The 17,855-nt window shown below is 54.9% G+C and overlaps 9 protein-coding genes across 9 annotated transcripts; 4 read left to right on the top strand and 5 right to left on the bottom strand.

The window, feature by feature from the left end:
• Positions 1-1,428: 1,428 nt before the first annotated feature.
• Positions 1,429-2,727, bottom strand: LTS14_000175 (uncharacterized protein; the record flags this gene model as incomplete). The annotated part of the gene is made up of 1 exon (XM_064832889.1): positions 1,429-2,727. One exon carries the CDS (start codon positions 2,725-2,727, stop codon positions 1,429-1,431), a length of 1,299 nt encoding a protein of 432 aa, XP_064699158.1.
• A 567-nt stretch (positions 2,728-3,294) lies between these two features.
• LTS14_000174 (uncharacterized protein) lies at positions 3,295-4,563 on the bottom strand (the record flags this gene model as incomplete). Its single annotated transcript, XM_064832888.1, has 1 exon — positions 3,295-4,563. One exon carries the CDS (start codon positions 4,561-4,563, stop codon positions 3,295-3,297), a length of 1,269 nt encoding a protein of 422 aa, XP_064699157.1.
• Positions 4,564-4,816: 253 nt separating this feature from the next.
• RPL4B (60S ribosomal protein L4B) lies at positions 4,817-6,051 on the top strand (the record flags this gene model as incomplete). Its single annotated transcript, XM_064832887.1, has 3 exons — positions 4,817-4,923; positions 4,987-5,081; positions 5,141-6,051. The coding sequence occupies 3 exons, from the start codon at positions 4,817-4,819 to the stop codon at positions 6,049-6,051; spliced, it is 1,113 nt and encodes a 370-aa protein (XP_064699156.1).
• Positions 6,052-6,465: 414 nt separating this feature from the next.
• Positions 6,466-8,013, bottom strand: LTS14_000172 (uncharacterized protein; the record flags this gene model as incomplete). Its single annotated transcript, XM_064832886.1, has 1 exon — positions 6,466-8,013. The coding sequence occupies one exon, from the start codon at positions 8,011-8,013 to the stop codon at positions 6,466-6,468; it is 1,548 nt and encodes a 515-aa protein (XP_064699155.1).
• A 462-nt stretch (positions 8,014-8,475) lies between these two features.
• LTS14_000171 (uncharacterized protein) lies at positions 8,476-10,796 on the bottom strand (the record flags this gene model as incomplete). The annotated part of the gene is made up of 3 exons (XM_064832885.1): positions 8,476-8,973; positions 9,101-9,306; positions 9,389-10,796. The coding sequence occupies 3 exons, from the start codon at positions 10,794-10,796 to the stop codon at positions 8,476-8,478; spliced, it is 2,112 nt and encodes a 703-aa protein (XP_064699154.1).
• A 768-nt stretch (positions 10,797-11,564) lies between these two features.
• On the top strand, positions 11,565-12,524 carry LTS14_000170 (uncharacterized protein; the record flags this gene model as incomplete). The annotated part of the gene is made up of 1 exon (XM_064832884.1): positions 11,565-12,524. One exon carries the CDS (start codon positions 11,565-11,567, stop codon positions 12,522-12,524), a length of 960 nt encoding a protein of 319 aa, XP_064699153.1.
• A 397-nt stretch (positions 12,525-12,921) lies between these two features.
• On the top strand, positions 12,922-13,344 carry LTS14_000169 (uncharacterized protein; the record flags this gene model as incomplete). Its single annotated transcript, XM_064832883.1, has 1 exon — positions 12,922-13,344. One exon carries the CDS (start codon positions 12,922-12,924, stop codon positions 13,342-13,344), a length of 423 nt encoding a protein of 140 aa, XP_064699152.1.
• A 1,117-nt stretch (positions 13,345-14,461) lies between these two features.
• LTS14_000168 (uncharacterized protein) lies at positions 14,462-15,115 on the bottom strand (the record flags this gene model as incomplete). Its single annotated transcript, XM_064832882.1, has 1 exon — positions 14,462-15,115. The coding sequence occupies one exon, from the start codon at positions 15,113-15,115 to the stop codon at positions 14,462-14,464; it is 654 nt and encodes a 217-aa protein (XP_064699151.1).
• Positions 15,116-15,865: 750 nt separating this feature from the next.
• LTS14_000167 (uncharacterized protein) lies at positions 15,866-17,132 on the top strand (the record flags this gene model as incomplete). Its single annotated transcript, XM_064832881.1, has 2 exons — positions 15,866-16,407; positions 16,457-17,132. The coding sequence occupies 2 exons, from the start codon at positions 15,866-15,868 to the stop codon at positions 17,130-17,132; spliced, it is 1,218 nt and encodes a 405-aa protein (XP_064699150.1).
• Between the last annotated feature and the right edge of the window lie 723 nt (positions 17,133-17,855).

Here is a 17,855-nt window from a genome sequence, read left to right as displayed (position 1 = left end):
TTCTGCAGGACGTCGGCATCTTTCCGGATGAGCATGAGAGGGAGCTTGGCGGACGGCATTGTTTCCGTCGTGCTTTTCGTGTTCGGAATCAAGCCGACCAGGTGAGGTTCGAGGGGTTTGTGGTTCGGTTCGGCATCTCCATGTGCAGTATGTACCCACATTATTCCATGTGTAGCTCGCCGATTGAACGAGCTGCGAGCCAGGCGCTAATCTTTGCTCTTTGCAACACAGCTTAACTGCATTCTCCTAAAACAACTACATGATCCAAGACTGTTCCAGACCTGGTCGCTACAGCCGCTCGACATGCTGGTCATGGAGATCATGTGTATACCAATAGACATATTCCGTGTCCCACCGTCCTGAGATCTCCGCCCCCAGCTCGTTGACAGTAGTCATTGCCACCAGACACAGCTGAACAACTCATGCTCACAGCTAATTACTGCCTTGCACAATGATAGCTTGCAAACCTAGAGCCACCTGTGCGCGCGACAAAGAGTTACATAGCGAAGCTCCGCTCCCGTCTTGCAACAGCTGCTCACCAATGTCTATTCGATACAGACCTCCCAGGCAAATTTCATCCAGTTGCAAGTTCCCTAGAGTCCACTCTAGTAATGTTGTCCAAGTTCTCCGATTCTGGGATCTCAGACCTTGTCAATGAATCGTATGGGTACCGTAGTGTGCACTGTTGGCGGAGCCAGAGATATGACTACCCAGAACTTTTAAGCGACGTAAGGCTTGACCCTTAGGATCCTGGAAGAGATGCGACAACATTCCTATGCGCTCGTAGGCCTTGTCTTGACGTACTCGTTTGTCCCTGCCGGTGCATGAACAGAGCGGCGGATGATCCAACCCAAGCCTAGCATATAATGTGCTTTTAGTGGTGATGTATATGTAGCTACCGAGACTGTATCTGTAGGTTAAGGCTTTCTGATTTTAGCTTGCGAGTGTAGAGTACCTGGATTTCCGCTCGTGCAAGCACGGCAGCTTTTTATTGCTGGCTGATGGATGCTCGGAAGGCTCGTGTACAGTCGGCTTGAGAGCTGCAAGGAGTTTTGGTTCTCAAAGAGACGTGTAACATGCCGACGTGACTCGAAATCCGACCATCACCGCTGTGTCATGCTAGAAAAGGACTTGGCCAAGGCAATGTGCTGCACACCCACCGACTTCCAAAATACTACACAAGGCGTTTGATATGTAGCACGGCGAAGAATGCAGCCACAGCGGTACTCGATCATCCAATGCCACGTCTTGATTGAAATCGTGCTTGCATTGCTCCTATTCAAATTGTTGATGCTAAACACTGTGGTTACGCGACTCAACATGATTATTGATGGCCCGTGTCCACAACCCAGTCGCTGTCTCCGTAGAGTCCGTACTAAGGGCCATCATCACCCCCGGAGTTTGGATGGATGGTCAGGCAGTGCGTGTCTATACTAGATCGTACACCGTCTCCTCATTCTCTATCAGCCAGTCCTTGACGCCTGCAACATCGCGCCAAGCCGCAGCCTGTCTGTGAGTGCGTCCTTTCAGCAGCCTCGATCTATCGCTCCGGTACAATCCTGACACCAGCACTCGATCGATACTCAACACGAACGCTAAGAACTTCAGCACCGGGGTCCAGCAATTGTCGGTCGGGATCGTGGCGAGTGCGATTGCCAGAGATCGCAGCGTAGCTCTTGAGCGCGCGAGACCGTCGATGAAGGAGAGTGCCGTACCCGAGATGTTGAACAGGCCGAGCGATTTTAGCTTGGTGGTTTGGATCATGCTCATGAGAGCTTGCATCTCACGGCACTCACTCCCATTGACAGCACACGCGCCTTTGGCACTCAACTTCTCTAGAGCATGTGGGGAGCTGAAGACTCGAGAGGCCGCATATAGATCACCTGGTGCCAAGGTGGGTAGTGCTTCGCCAAAGCCAATGCCGAGAGATGTGAGCAAGCGGAAAGGCTCATTAGGCGCCTCGAAAAGGTCGAGCGGCAAGTTGAAGGCCAGTCCGCCCACCCAGGCATCGCGATGGAAGGTGCAGAGATCCAGGGCCGCGGCCTTGAAGCCCGACACAGCCATGGCCACAAGTACCTGTGCGATAGCGCGGTCGCATTGATTATCGCAAAACACTATATGATCCTGATCAAGCCCAAGCTTGCGATCCAACTGCCGCTCTCCGTGAACGATCTTATGTCGACGCTTGCGCCATGGATAGATTTCTACCCGAGGCGACAATCCAAGCCTTGCCAGATTAGAGAAGATCTGGGTCAATGTAGTGGCGTCAGAGCCAGCCCATACACGTTGCTTGATGTCGTGCTGCTGAAGCGTATAGCCCCTGCGTACTGTATCGTCGGAAAGATAGAGAGTGTAACGATATATGATCTTGTCGAGCAGTGAGATCGACTTGATCTTCCTAGCGAAGACCTCGGTCCGACTGACGTCGGCCAGGACTCGTAGACCATACGTGGTCGTCAGATGGGCCCGCGTAATGAAGAACGCTTCGAGATATGCCTTCCACGTGGTCTCGGTTATCCTGCGGCTGACGAGTCGCATCGAGGGAAGGCTACAATCTTCTGCGTGTCCCGCTATGCGCACCAATAGCGCGGCAGGTAATCGCAAGAGCCTCGAGCTCACCACCTCGGGTTGAGTCATTTCGGCAGCCGCCATGAGGAATGATCCGGTAAGGCTGGTATCTGGCGCAGTATCTGAACCGGCTCCTGCTTCCTTCATGGTCACGGCCATGTCTATCTACCGTGACCCGCACGAATCCTGAGGATGTGAAAGGGATAAGTGTCACCGTAGCAATGGGGTAAGAAATGTTGCAGGACCTTCAGATAAGAAATCGGACCTCTTCACACACCAGAAAGTGCTAACTGACCGTTGCAGACATCGAAATCTGCCCAAATCCAACAGGCCCGAGTGAGGTCGAGCAAGGCAGGCGCCGGTGAGGACACCGAGACCTGAGTGGGCCTTGAACGTTACACCTTGCCAGAAATTCGAACAATTCACTCGCCTTGAAGAATGCACAAAACCACCAACGCAATCGCTAAAGTTCATGATGACGGTCATGCAAGATGAGGTATCCACATGAGCAGCCTCCGCTCGCCTTCGCTCCTTCAGACTCAGACTCAGACTCAGACCTCTGGAGTCTGTCGACCTACCAACCCTCCACTTCTGACACGTTGGCAGAACTTTACGCAAGTGACTAGGCATAAGCGAAGTAAGATTGCGCTCCTTCGTTGTTCAGCCTAATTCCAACCAACACCATCGCTAATCCCCATCCATAACGCCCATGCAAAACAGACCTCATCACCTAAACAACCTCCGCCCACCCATCCGGGGAGCAGTATTCTGCGCCCCCTCCAAGCTCAACCCCGTGAAACCCACTGGCCCACCCGCCCTCCGTTTCTTATACCGTCGTAGCGCCTCACGCAAATGATCAGGCAAAAGCGGACCACGATTATGTTCCTCGATCTCCAGGCCCAGGCCTCCAGCACCACCAGCGGCTAGAGGCGGCGGATCATCGTCGTCCGCTTCCCCCTTGACGCTCGCTTTCGTGTCCGTCGTGCCGTTGACAGCTGGAGCCGTGATCTGCTGAGCAGCGGGAGATGTCGGCTCGTTCTTAACAACACCATCCATCTCGCCATTGACCTTGATCACATCACCCGCCTCCTCCTCAATCTCAACCTTAACCCGACTCCTCTCCAGCCTCCTCCCCGCCCGATTCGCACTCCCATCCGCACACCTCCCCTCCACCGCCGTCCACTCCGCCTGCACCTCCCTCGCCTCCTCAATTAAACTCCCCGCAAACAACTTCACATACGCGCTCACAGCCAAAACCACATTCTGCGGCACGCTCTGACTCAACGTCTGATTCACCAATCGCCTCACATCCCCCGTTCTCAACTTGGCTTTATTCCAGGAATCGAAACGCTCCTTGTGCGCGTTACTCATGGTTTCGTAGAAGGCGTTTTTGCGCTTGTGCTCGGTGGTCATTTCTTCGCGCGTCATTTGGCCGCCTTCGTAGAGGGGGACGCGGCCGCCTCCTGCGCCAGCTTGGTCTGCTTCGTCGTCTTCGTCTGCGTCGTCGCCTTCGGCATCGGCGTCGTCGCCGCCTCTGTCCATGGAGTTCGCGCCTGCTATTCCTCCTCTCTTCTGCGAGCGGCCCTCCTCGCCATTCACCACATTTCCCCTAGGCTTCTTCGGAGGCCGGCCAATGGGTCGCTTTTCGCCTTTCCGTTTCCGTTTCAGCCCTGCTCCATTCTCTACACCTCCAGTCGGTCCACTGATAGCACTCCTGATCTCATTGTCGTCGCTGAAATCGTCCAGACTGCCGTCGGCGCTGGGAGAGTATTGTGCAAGGTGGTTGTCTTCGGCAAGCATGTGCTGAGCTTCGAGACTGTCGGCAGGCGGGAAGGAGGTTTGTCGCAGTGGATGCGCGGAGGATGCTGCGCTTACTATGCTGGGTTTTCGTGATAGTGGTGCACCGGGGAGTGCCAAGGCTGGTCGTTGTCGTGGTAAGGCGAGAGGTGAGGCTGCTGGCGGTGAGGTTGCGCCGCCATACGGAGGTGATGCCATGTTGTTGATGTTGTAGCAACGCTCGAAGCGTGCTCAGAAGAAGTGTTTCCAGTAGCAAGAGTGATGGACAGTTAAAGTGATTGGCATGTGAAGCCGAAGCTTGAACCTCGCCGGCAGGATAGTTTCTCCGATCTGCCGCTTCCCCCAAGTCTTGGCGACGCACATTGTCACGAAAACGACATGTCGAAGTTTGAGCTGCGACGATACAGGTCGACTACTAACCCGGTAGCAACACATCACACCACCTGCCACGATGTCGCGTCCAACCGTCACAATCCACGGCGCCGATGGGGCTGCTGGCTCCGAGAGCCACCCCCTCCCCAATGTCTTCAAGGCACCCATCCGCCCAGACATTGTCCAGTACGAATCAGAACATGCAAGAAGAAGGAATTGGCATAGATGTATATACTAACACAATGGCAGGGCTGTGCACACCGGTATGGCCAAGAACAAGAGGCAGCCATATGCCGTGAGCGAGAAGGCGGGACATCAGACCAGTGCTGAGTCGTGGGGTACTGGTATGTGGCACACAGAATCAAAGGCATTGGCAAAACGGCATACTGATTGTGATGTCTAGGCCGCGCTGTCGCCCGTATCCCCCGTGTCTCTGGTGGAGGTACTCACCGCGCCGGCCAGGCCGCCTTCGGCAACATGTGCCGCAGCGGTCGCATGTTCGCCCCCACCAAAGTCTGGCGCAAGTGGCAGCAAAAGGTCAACCTGGGCCAGAAGCGCTTCGCCACCGCCTCCGCCATCGCCGCCTCCTCGTCCGCCGCCCTCCTCCTCGCCCGCGGCCACCATGTCAACACCATCCCCGAGGTCCCGCTCGTCGTCTCCAGCACCGCCTTCGCCGACGGCGCCATCAAGAAGACCAGCCAAGCCGTCAAGATCCTCGAAGCCGTGGGCGCCGGCCCAGAATTGGAGAAGGTGAAGAACAGCCGCAAACTCCGCGCCGGCAAGGGTAAACTCCGCAACCGTCGCCACCAGCAGCGTCGTGGACCCTTGGTCGTCTACGAGCCAGAGAAGGACGGCAAGGACTTCACCAAGGCCTTCCGCAACATCCCCGGCGTCGAGACCTGCACAGTCTACGCCCTCAACCTCCTCCAGCTCGCACCAGGTGGACACCTCGGCCGCTTCGTGATCTGGACCTCGTCCGCTTTCCAAGCCCTCGATACCATCTACGGCAGCACCACGACCCCAAGCGAACTGAAACGCGACTTCCTCCTGCCATCCAACGTGATGGCGCAGCCCGACCTCGCAGCCCTGATCAACAGCTCCGAGGTGCAGAGTGTGCTTCGTCCCGTCAAGGGCGGCGCCATCACCAAGCGCAGTGTCGTGCAGAAGAAGAACCCGCTGAAGAATAAGCAGGTGTTGCTTCGTTTGAACCCTTATGCGGCGGCTTATGCGAAGGAGGGGCTTGGGCATGTTAAGGCCGAGGGGGACAAGCCGGAGAAGGGAGAGGGGTATACTAAGCTTTTGCACGAGAACTAGAGCGGGTTCGATTGAGTGTATGTGGGCGTGTGAGAGAGGTCTTACGTAAGGCGTAGGGCTTTTGGACATGGTGGTGCTTTGAGTGGAGCGTGAGATCGTTTCAACTCTAGCCTACGTGTCTGTCGTTGAGCACAATGAATCCATCTTATACCATTTACAGCGACTGTCGCCATGTTGACTCAAACGCTGACTCGCTTCACAACTGATCATGTCTGATGACAATAGACGCAGACTTGCATCTTATAATGATGCACTGCACATGCCAACATCGAAGAACTTGTAGAGTTGAGACAAAACTAGCCATGCAGCCATACATATATGCACGCTCCCACCGCCCCGAAACGCCACGCTTCCCTCAAAAAAACACCATACAAGACCAAGCAAGTATCGTGAAACAAGTCTGTAGAAGCACTCCTAGAACTCCCCCCTTCCCCTCGCCTCCCCTGCCCCCAACGCCCCCGCACCCCAAACCCCAACCAACCCCCAAAACCCCACCCTCCAACCCCTAACCAACCCACTAACCCCTTGGCCCCTCCTCACCCTCACCATCCCCGTCCTTGCATCCTTCGTCCGTGTTTCCCCTTCGAGGTACAAGATATTGTACACCGTTCCCATGACCCCTGAATACTCGGCCACGGGAACAATGGTCAGTAAATCCGGCTCGGAGGATTTGAGACAGGAGATCTGGGCTCGACGGACCAGGGTTTCGAGCGGGAGGCGGAGGAAGAGGTCGAGGGTCGTGGTTGTTAGGGAGGCTAGCGTCCACACGTTCGGAGTGGTTTCTGGTGAGACTTTGAATTTGGTTCGGAGGAGTAAAGGGGTGCTGGCTGAGAAAATTGAAGGCAGGGTTTGGGAGAGGGTGATGGGGAGCCAGAGTTTGCGGGGCGGGAGCAGGGAGGGGAGGTGCCGGAGGTTGGCGAGGAGGCCGCGGGGTGCTGTGGAGGTTGGGGTGATGATCAGTCGGGTGCGGACGAGGTCGAGGGGTGCGAGGAGCAGGCCTGTTATGCAGCTTGAGAGTGCGACTACGATCAGACTCCCAAGCGGATTGGGGGAGTCGTGGAGGTCGAGGCCGCTTAATCCCAGCGCCCCCGTCACACCTAGAGCGGGCGCTAGTCCGTTCTGCTCCGGGCCGGTGATCTCGGGCAGACCTAGGAGGGCGAGAAGGAGACTTCGCAGGAAGGAGTCGGTGGTGCGGAGGAGGGCGGAGTAGAGGAATGTGGTGTTTGTTCCGCGCCAGAGGCCCACGGCGCCCGAGGTGGTGTAGAGGGTTGAGAGAACGTGGGTGAGGCTGTTGGGGCGTTTGAGGTTGAGGTGGTAGGAGGGCTCTTCGCCGTGGCGGTTGCCGGGGGTGGTGGTTGGGGAGAGGCCTTCTGCTTCTTCGCTTGGTGGTGTTCTTCTTCGTTTTCGGGGAGAGCGGGAACGGGGTGGGACTGTGCCGGAGGTGAAGTAGTCGGGGATCTCGTTGTCGCTTTCGGAGGTCTCGTTGCCGGTTTCGCTCTCGTCTTCTTCGTCTTCGTCTGGGTAGGTTCTACTTCGGCCTTTGCTGGTGTTTCGTATGTTATCGGCTCGTCTTCGCGGATCTAGCCGTGTGCGTTGGGGTGTTGCTTCTGAACTCCCCGGTGGTAATGAAACTTGCAGTATTGTCTTGGCGACATCAAACGGTTGGGCGAGTAGGATGCTGGTGTAGCGGTAGAGGAGGGTGTCGAAGAGGCTGCGGGTGTTTTGCCATGCTTCGCCTGCGGAGGATTTGAGGTCAAGGTCGATTTCGGGGAGGAGATCTCGGGCTGTGCTGCCGAGGGAGGATGAGGGGGGTTTGAGTCCTGATCGGGCTGCGGCGTGGATGGGTTGGGAGGGGGAGGCGGAGGGGTGAAGGCCGATGGTGGGTTCGCGGTAGTAGGCGCTGTATGGTCGGAGAGGATTGGGCTCTCGTGAGGCGCTGGCTGGGAAGGTGGGTTTGTCCATACTAATACACCCTGCTTGGTAGAATGATCTGGTCGATGAGTGCCGAGTGATGGTATAGTCGTATAGTCGTATAGTCGTATAGTCCACATGCTCACTTGCTGTATAATACTGATGAGGCTCGAGCTTCATCTCCGCGACTCCGTCATCGCACATGGCAGTGAACATGACTTTCGCCATCACATGAATTTATTTAGGAACCACGCGCAACCACCACATCGACGCCAGCTACATCGGAGGAGGTAGTGAGTATCTACACATACTATGTCGCAAAGACAATGCATACAATGGGCGACCTCAGCATCAACAGCATGGCGAAGCGCATCCCGAACACCCTCATCCCGAATCCTCGACACCACCACCACTCGATATAAACGACACTACAGCACTCCCACATCTCGACTACTCCCTCCAAAGCCTCGCTTTCCACCCCGAAATAGAAACTTCACCACCAGCTCAATAAGACTACACAACGACCTCATTCCCCCAACGCCAGGAAACGAACGCAGCATAACCTTCATAGACAAGGACCTGCGTCCCACCACCCTCACCGTAGCAGACGGCAACAACCTCCTCGACATAGCCCAAGCCCACGACCTGGAAATGGAAGGCGCCTGTGGCGGCTCCTGCGCCTGCTCGACCTGCCATGTTATTGTGGAAGGGGAGGAGATGTACGACAAGATGGAGGAACCCAGTGATGATGAGAATGACATGTTGGATCTTGCCTTTGGACTGACGGAGACGAGTCGCTTGGGGTGTCAGGTCTCCATGAGGAAGGAGTTGGATGGGTTGGTGGTGCGGTTGCCGAGTATGACGCGGAATATGCAGGCGTCGGATTTTGCTGAGAAGGAGAAGAAGGGGTAGCTTATCATTGTGCCCGAGGATCGAGATGCTTGGCTTGTATTGTATGTTACACATGCTCTCAGGCGAGGAGCACAGCGTTTGGGTGTGTATGATTAAGCACTGCATAGCGAAAGGGGAGCAGCGGCGATTCTAGACACATTTCCGCATTGTATATCATAACTAACCACTCCTCCTCCTCCTCCACTCCATCTACATGGTACATCTACATCACACACCCCCACCTCACCCCCTCACACCCTTCCCGCCTCCTCACGCAAACCTCAACATCATGCGCGGGTTTATGCACGCCCGCAATCACCTTCATCTTCTCATACGGAGGCCCGACATACGGACTCCCATCCACCATACTCACTTCGAACCCCGCGACGAAGAGGCCGATGATGGCGAGGATCTCGTTGGCGGCGAGGTGGCGGCCGGGACAGATGTTGTTACCTGTGGAGATAGTGCGAAGAGATCAGCAGGGGGCCCTGGGGAGTGGGGATGGAAGGGAAAGGGGAAGGGGAGAGGTGCTTACCACCCCCAAACGTCCTAAACGCCCCCGGATGCAATTTCCCATTCCCATCGCGAAACGTCGCAGCGGGATCATGCAGCACCTTCCCCTTCCCCTCGAACTCACCGCCCGCAACCCCATCGACTTTCACACCACCACCATGCTGTGACAAGAACCTCCTTGGACGAAACTCAGCGACATCCTGGCCCCAAATCTCGGGACGGAAATGCAGCACATTAGCCGCTACAGTCACCACACCTCCTTTCCTCAAGACGAAAGACTCTCCCGTAGTATGATTGACGATCTCGGTGTCCTGGGTGATGTAGCGGTTTATGTTCATTGTAGCAGCTATCCGCATCGTCTCGCGCATACAAGACCAGAGGAGTGGAGCCTTTGCTCTCAAGGCTGAGATACTTAGAGTGTGTGTGTTGGTCGAGGGGTCCGTTGTGATGCACCGCTCGACTTCCACCCGGATATCGGAGAGGAGAGTGGGGTCGGAGAGGATATAGCTTAGTGTCCAAAACGCCACGGGCCCGGTGTTGATCAAGGCGGCGAACAGCAACCCAAGACTCTGTCGTCCCGCCATCGCCGTGCTGAGGCCATGGTCCTTGGCACTCTGGATGTACAACTGCACTATCCGTGAACCTTGCTCGTCGTGGTGTTGCACGGTATACGATTCAAACGCCTCCCATAACCGCTGCCGCGCCTGCCAGAATTCGGGGAGGAGGAATTTTGGAAACGGGGTGGTGAGGAGTTTATCCAGACTGTCGTCTACAATCCAGACGTCTTCGGCTAGGCTGGGGTTGATTGTAAGGGGGTTGGCGGGGCCGAAGATGGCGGTTGTAGAGGCGAGGGAGAAGTGGGTGCGGAGCCAGTGCCAGAGGTTGATCTTCTCCGATGCTTTGTCTGCGGTGGCTAAGATGTTGATGTGTGCTGTGAAGGCTGTGAGGAAGGATGTGTTGATCTCCTCGATACTTGGGTCCGTGAAAGCGGAAAACAGGAGGTCGTGTTGATCTACCAAGATATTGCCCTCGGCGTCGGGATCATTCTTCACAATCGTCATACTCGTTTCGTCTAGGCCGAAGAGGAGGCTCATAGCTTGTGAAGCAAAGATATTGAAGGAGAGCGTCTGCCGGTGATGTTTCTGCATCGCCACGGCCCAGGAGGCGGAGTTGATGATGTAGAGGTTGGTTTTGTTGGTCCAGGGGAGGAGGGGAAGGGTGTAGATCCCGGGTGAGTTGTGCCGCGTGTCTAGGTCCGTGAGATAGTTGGCTCCGTGACGGAAGAAGGCGAGGAGGTGGCCGATTAATGAGAAGGAGGAGGGGAGGTGAGGGGGTTCGTTTTGTTGGAGTCTGGGGGTGAGGAGGTAGGTTGTTAGGAGGAGGATGGCGGGGAGGAGGAGGAGGGCTAGGAGGATGAGGAGGGGAGACATCTTTGGTTGTGCTTTGAGAGGAATGGTAGGGGGGATTGAGAGTAGAGAAGGGGATGCGAGGCTGTGAGGAGGAGCAGGAGGAGGTTTGCTTTATATTCATCCTTATGGCTTCAATGATATTGGGCACAAGACCAATGCACTAATCTATTGAGTCGGGTCTTCGCTAGGCAACCGAGTTTTCTTGTCCTGGATCTTTGATGTGGGTGGTGATATGCCGTGCAACTCGAGCTTCCTTACTGAAGCCTGGTGATGTTTTTCGTGGCCAGTGAGCTGCTTCTGCGCGTTTCGTATTCGCGATGCGGTTCTACGGGAGCAGCCTGGAAATACTAATGTGTGCCCGCTTTGGTAGTGAGATTTGGGGTGTGGTGCTTAGAATTGGTATGCTCGTCACCTGCCTTGCTCAGGCCACCGTCTCCGTTGATTTTCGTTTCCGACCGTCCAAGCACGATAGCACAGTTTCCCGTGACGAGTCTACCTAGGACTACTGCACTCTCGACTCGTCTCCGTTGTCTGGGATAATATAATAATTATCTTGGAGTAGAGTGGAATACGAAGGATGCGAAAAACCAATGAGCACTTGTGAGCCACGTGCTCGCTGCCATTGGAGCGCGGGGACTTCCAGCGTCATCATGGTTTTCGACGGGCCTTCAACTTCGGCATCCTTGACGTCGAGCACGCAGTAGTCAGGTAGGCGGACCAGACGGTATAAGAAGGGTACGACATACCCATTTTATGTGTACAGGGTATCGATTTCACAGCATTCTCACCATGCTCTCATCTATCCTCACCGTCGCTTTTGCGGCCACAGCTGCATATGCCCAGTCCGATATTCCTCTCTCCCAACCTCTCCAGGCCATTCTTGCCAAAGCCCAACAAGGCCCCCTCTACACCTACCCTACCGATCTAACCCAAGGAATCGTACCCAAGGCCCTCCACAGCCACAACGACTACTGGCGCCCCCTCCCCTTCTACTCCGCCCTCTCCGTCGGCGCCGTGAGCGTCGAAGCCGACGTCTGGCTCTACAATGACACCCTGCACATCGGCCACGAGACTAGCGCGCTAACCAACGCCCGGACCTTCGACGCCCTCTATATCCAACCCATCCTCGCCACCCTTCGCGCTCAAAACCCCAATTCCAGTTTCCTTACCTCTGGCCCAACCAAGAACGGCGTCTACGATACCGCCTCAGGCCAAACCCTCTACCTCTTCGTCGACGTCAAGACCCCCGGCGAGCAGACCTGGCCGTATGTAGTCAGAGCCCTCCAACCCCTCCGCAGCGCAGGCTACCTCACCACCTTCAACGGCACGGCCGTGACACCCGGCCCTGTAACCGTGATCGGAACCGGCAACACACCCCTCGACCAAGTCCAAGGCGTAGGTAACGCCACACACCCCCGCGACTACTTCTACGATGCTCCCATCCCCACCTTGAACACCACTTTCTCCAACATCACCGCCTCCGTCAGCCCCATCGCCAGCACGGATTTCGCCGTCCAGTTTGGCAACGTCAAGAACGAGACGTTTAATGCTACGCAATCTGCTCTGTTGGCCAGTCAGGTGGCGGTTGCGCATAGTAAGGGGATCGCGGTGAGGTATTGGGATCAGCCTGGTTGGCCGGTATCGACGCGGAATGCGATTTGGAGGATTTTGTGGGATGCTGGGGTGGATTTGTTGAATGTGGATGATTTGGAGGCGGTGGGGAATTTTTGGGAGGGGGATACTTATTAGGGGTTTTGCTTGCTTGTAAGGGGATGTTGATGGGGAGGACAGGCAGAGGTGATGAGATAGATGAGATTATGTATATAGCGGCTGAATGAGATAGAGTGTATCTAGATACGATTATGATCACTTTGGCACAACGAATTCCGCCTAGGCCGTCAGGCGTCCAGTATTCGGAATGTCCACCCGTACTGTGTGGAAGAATTGTGGCGGATCAGATGCTGCAGATACCGCCTTCCTCGAAAGACGCGACCATTATGACTTAACACATCGAGGGTGGCAAGTGCAGATGAACAGAGAAGAGCAATTAGAAGCATATCATATTCTTGTTTTCTGCTCGACCTGCACGGAACTCGACTGAACCACCCACTTAGATATCACTCATGTTTACTACGCACTACACACTATGGCCATCGACCAGTTGAACAGCAGGTTGCTCGACCTTTGCCCGGAGCTACGCAACGCCATCTATACTCACACCCTCGTATCCCACGAAAACATCGTTGTGTCACACGACCTGGAAACCAAAATGCCCAGTCTTTTTGCGACCTGCAGGCAGATCCGTGAGGAAACCTACGCCATGTTCTACAGCCTGAACTCCTTCACCGTGAGAGTCTCAGACAAGCAGAAATCAACAGCGATGGACTGGCTCAAAGACAAGTCTCGCAACACAGCATCTCTGATAAAGAATATGACGCTCGAGTACGATCCAAGTGCGACGTGCAAGGACAGGGGGCATCCGATCTGGCATGTATCTCCGAGGGCCAGATGCTTGCCGAAGGTCTGCAATCTTTCCAGAGCATCAGGATCTCGCGCTCTAGGCGACTGAGATACCTTGAGACCATCGCATTGATGGTTCGTATTTTTCATGTGTCGTGGAACGCCCATGGTGCTCTACTCTATGTCGCCGGCTTGGATTGCGATTGTCTTTACCTGACAGTCTCACCGCAACGAGGCCGCGGCGGCGCTGCAGAGACTTTGGAGGACGAGTTTGCTGAGATATGGACGGCGATGTGGGTTGTGATTAGACGGAGCCTGGAACGTCTCAGCAGGGCGGGGTTGCGTCGTCGGTTGGATAGACGGGAGGTTGAGGGTTTGCTGGACACGTCGCTCCTAAGTGGGCCTTGAACTGATGCTGAGAGTAGCAGTCAGGGGGTGGGAGCAGACTTGGAGCGGGAGATGTAAAAGTATTGTTGAGCTTTGCTTACGGCCAGCTAGCATTCATCGATAGGATTACCAGCCACGGACGACCATTTCTCCGCTCCAGCCAGTCTTACTGGTTCCTTGATACCGCTGCTGATCTCCACGAGTGAAGTCAAGCTGAAGGGAACCGCGCTTCCTGTTAATGCATCTTAATGGCACCCCGACCGCTTCATTCTCTCTCCACCTCGGGCAGTTTGGAACCCATACATTGTTCGAGCGGCAGCGAAGTAGTTCAATAACCATAAAAGATCTTAGATAACCGATCGAAGTGCAGTTACAGATAACAACTTTGTTGTCCCGAGAGGTAGCATTGCACGCCCTGGAGTACCTCTGCATTGGCAATGGATTCAAGCTACAAGCAAGGAATATCGTACTTCGTACTGCCGCGAAATCTAGCAGATACGTGGAAGTTCTTCTGTCTGTAGGAGAGCGATAGTGTTCTTGTACGTGTTCGAAGACTGCCAAATGGAATGAGCTCGAAAAGCTGAACTTCTGTCAATCACCGCTTCGTAGGTGTGAATGCAAAGTTCAGGTAGCAAAGCAAGCAAGCGAAGCCGCAGGTCTAGAGTTATCATAGTGCTCGCGAGCTATGGATAGATGCTGCGGCTGGCGATATGCTGTTTTGATGCCGGAGGCGACTGGAGTCAGGTTTACCACAGGTGTAATCGGAGCCTCGTGGTGGCTAATGAAAGATGGAATTGGTATTTCAGAAGCTCATCAATGTACGACTTCCAGCGATACTTTCACTTCGTCCTTGAGCTGATTTCTTTCGGCAAGACTCCGGCTCCAACAGCGCCAGTCCCAGCTGCAGGTGATCGAGCAGCCGTTCCAACAGTTCGACTTTGCCATACTCGTTGGACTGCTGCGGTGAATGGAAGTACAGTCCACTTCGCAAACCATGGCGTACCCCACATACTCAGGATCAACCTCAAGGGCAAAAGAGCTTTCGTGATAGCATAAGCAGTGGCCAACTCCACCACAATCCTCACGCCACCTTCACTTCTGCCCCACCACTTTCCACTGGCACCAGCTTCCTCCTCCGTGCTGATCCAGCCTTTCTTGCGCAAGTAGCGTCCGAACTTCTCGATGCCTTGGGAGACCCATTTGCCTTCGCTGATATACGGTGGCAACCAGTTAGTGTAATGGAAGATGGCCGCCAGACCAAAGAGTGGCAGAATTGCAGTCAGCTCATGTAAGACCAGGAAGGCACTGATATGCGAGACCGGTGCATTGCGTAATGGGGTGGTGAAGTGCCTCAGAAAGCGTGGTAACCGGGACTCGATCCGGGCTATGCGAGAAACTGAAGCTGCGGTCGTAGCTTCGGTTCCAGAGTGGCGTACGAGCTGCTTGGATAGCTGTGTACCGTGCCGCAAGAATGTTGCTCGCCGGCTGAGCATAATTCTTGATGAGCTACAGTACAGTGTATGTTTTGGAAGTCCACCACTCGACACTACATCAATTCGAGCTAGCGGGTGAGCCGCCCGATCCCGAGCACACAGCCGCTAGCGTAAAGCAAGTACGGCCTGTCACCGCACCACCAATACAACTTCCACAAGCGAGCTGCAGCCTTGATAAGCGAAAGCTCCTTCGGCCGCTTCTTCTACTACAAACCCGTCAGCTGCCGTGCTGCGCCAGCATGAGCTGAACCACCGATCCGGTCCTACCGCTGTCATGCGAACGCTGTCTTAAATGCTCACCGGTTCGCGAGAATGGCATTGTGACTGCACCATGCTCGAGCGATTCACACGTGTTACTGGACGCGCAGCTTTAACTCAGCCCCAGTGAGGCCGCCCGACTGCCTGGTTGCCTTGCGAGGACACGCAGCTCAACGATGGAATAGCCGATACAAGCTTCCTTTGTCTACACCATATCTACTGGTCCAGCCTGACGTTTGGACCAATAGACGTATCGCGTGATCTTGCTCTCACCATCGAAAGGCCTCGCTTCTCACTTGGTGGCCGACCCGTCTCCTGAGAGGTACTTTGTGGCTTGGGGCTAGCTTACTGAACAATTGCACTCAGCAGATCGGCGTGTCGTGTTGTGTGAGCGTGGCCATACTTATATGTGCCAACCCCTAGCACTGATAGGTAAGCATGCTCTCTCGACTGCTTCCTGTCACACACGCTCGCCCTCCGATCTTCGCTACCATGAGCACAATTTCGTCAATCACAGCTTCCAAGCAGGGCACACACACCCCTCATGGCCCTCCACTACCACAGCTCCGGAAGCATGGCGCCCGTCTGCTTGCTCTAGACGGCGGTGGCGTCAAGGGCGTAAGCTCGGCTCTCATACTGGACGAGATCATGACCCGAGTCAAGCGCATCGAGCTCCAAAACAGCATCAGCACTTCGCAAGCTGATCGGAAACCAGTCGATTATTTCGACCTCGCCGCCGGAACCAGTACCGGCGGACTGATATGCCTGATGTTGTTCCGACTCAGGATGAATGTCCCGTCTTGCCGAGACTGCTACCACTCGCTCGCTAAGCATATATTTGCGCCACGGTTCATGAATTCGGAAATGCTTGGCAAGATCTTTGGCAAGCTGGGGCTCATGCTCAACATCATGTTCAAAAGCGCCGAATTCGCAGCCAAGCCACTCGAGGACGCGATCCGCGAAGTTGTTGGAAAGTACTCTAGAGCTGGTGACCCAGACCAGGACTACCTAGTCCACCCCGAGAGTGGAATGATGTAAGCCATCGTGTCATACTACCACACGAGTCATCCTGACATATTGCAGGTTCATGTGTGCAACGCTCAAGGACAAAGGGGAGTGCGTGTTGATGCGCTCGTACATTCAACCCAGTGACGCTGTACCATACTCCAGTGTCGTCAAGCAGGCCAGTACTGGTGGGGGCGATGACACTCCTATGAACAACATTCCTATCGTCACCGCTGCGAGAGCTACGTCAGCAGCGCCTGTATATCTGCCAGAAGAGCGGTGGATACCTTCACCTGGAGGTGATACAGTCAACTTCTGGGACGGTGGAGTCCTGAACAATAATCCTATCGAGCAGTTATGGGGCGCGCGCTATGATCTCGTCGACGTCAAATCACCGCCACCACCTGTCTCAGTCGTCCTTAGTCTGGGATGTGGTTGGGCTGTACCGGCTAAGCCTCACTTCTTGTTCCGGATCTTCGGAATCATGACAACGTTCTCGCAATCCTACATGGCCAACACAGAGGCCAAGCATCGTGACTTTTGGAGGTTGACTGAGCGAATGAAGGAACGTGGAGATCAGAACAACGATATTCGCTACTTCAGGTTCAACGTGCCGACTGGTGACAAGAAGTTCAACATGGCGGATCCCAAGATCATCGAGCCATTGGAGAAATTGACCAGGGACTATATAGGTCGCCCTGAGATATCCAAAGAGCTGGATGAGGTCGCAGCGCTTCTAGCTAGTCGTGACTGATCTAGATGACTGACACGGCGCAGGCCCACGTGGCAGCGCGGTGCTTGTATGCTGACTGCTTAAGAAATGAAAGTTGGGTACCGCTATGCGCCTGGAGCGCTGCTTACACGTACGTTAGGCCTTGATTTATGTACAAGATTTGAATGGCAGATGCTTGATTGGGTTCATTGGGGTGCCGACCATGAGGCTGCAATCTAGATCGGGCTAGAAATAGCACTCGCAATGACAATCTTATACCAGTGCCCTGACTAGGAAAGACATGGTACGCCTGAGTGGAGTGGGGACGCTGCTGCGCCCAACCAGCTTGCGGCTGATCAAACTTCGATTCGAGCGACCTTGAGTGGTCTTTTCCTTGTCGGCCATACCACTGGAATATAGTAGCTATGGCTGACTTCTCACCATAGTCTGAAGTAGACAGCTTGCTGATGCATGTGGTACGCTCGCTCTCCCATGTTCAGCATTCGCGACACAAAGGACGGCACTGCCAGCTGCTTACGGCTGCATCCTGCATGTAAGCCAGAGCACATAGCTTGACACTTGGTCACGAGCTGGGCGCACCAGTCATGATGTCTGGAACGCAAACGCAGGCTATCAAACCCTTAGCTATAAGCTCATGTAGCAGGATGACTGTCCTTAATCATCGCTGTTATCCATGAAGCACCATTCGCCCTTTTCCTGATGAACCTCGGAGCGGCGCACGACTGTCACCCTGGCATCGACGCC

Source organism: Recurvomyces mirabilis, assembly GCF_035927965.1.
Source record: "Recurvomyces mirabilis strain CCFEE 5264 chromosome Unknown scaffold_1, whole genome shotgun sequence".
Lineage (NCBI taxonomy): Eukaryota > Fungi > Ascomycota > Dothideomycetes > Mycosphaerellales > Teratosphaeriaceae > Recurvomyces > Recurvomyces mirabilis.
This window is presented reverse-complemented; position numbering and strand designations above follow the sequence as displayed.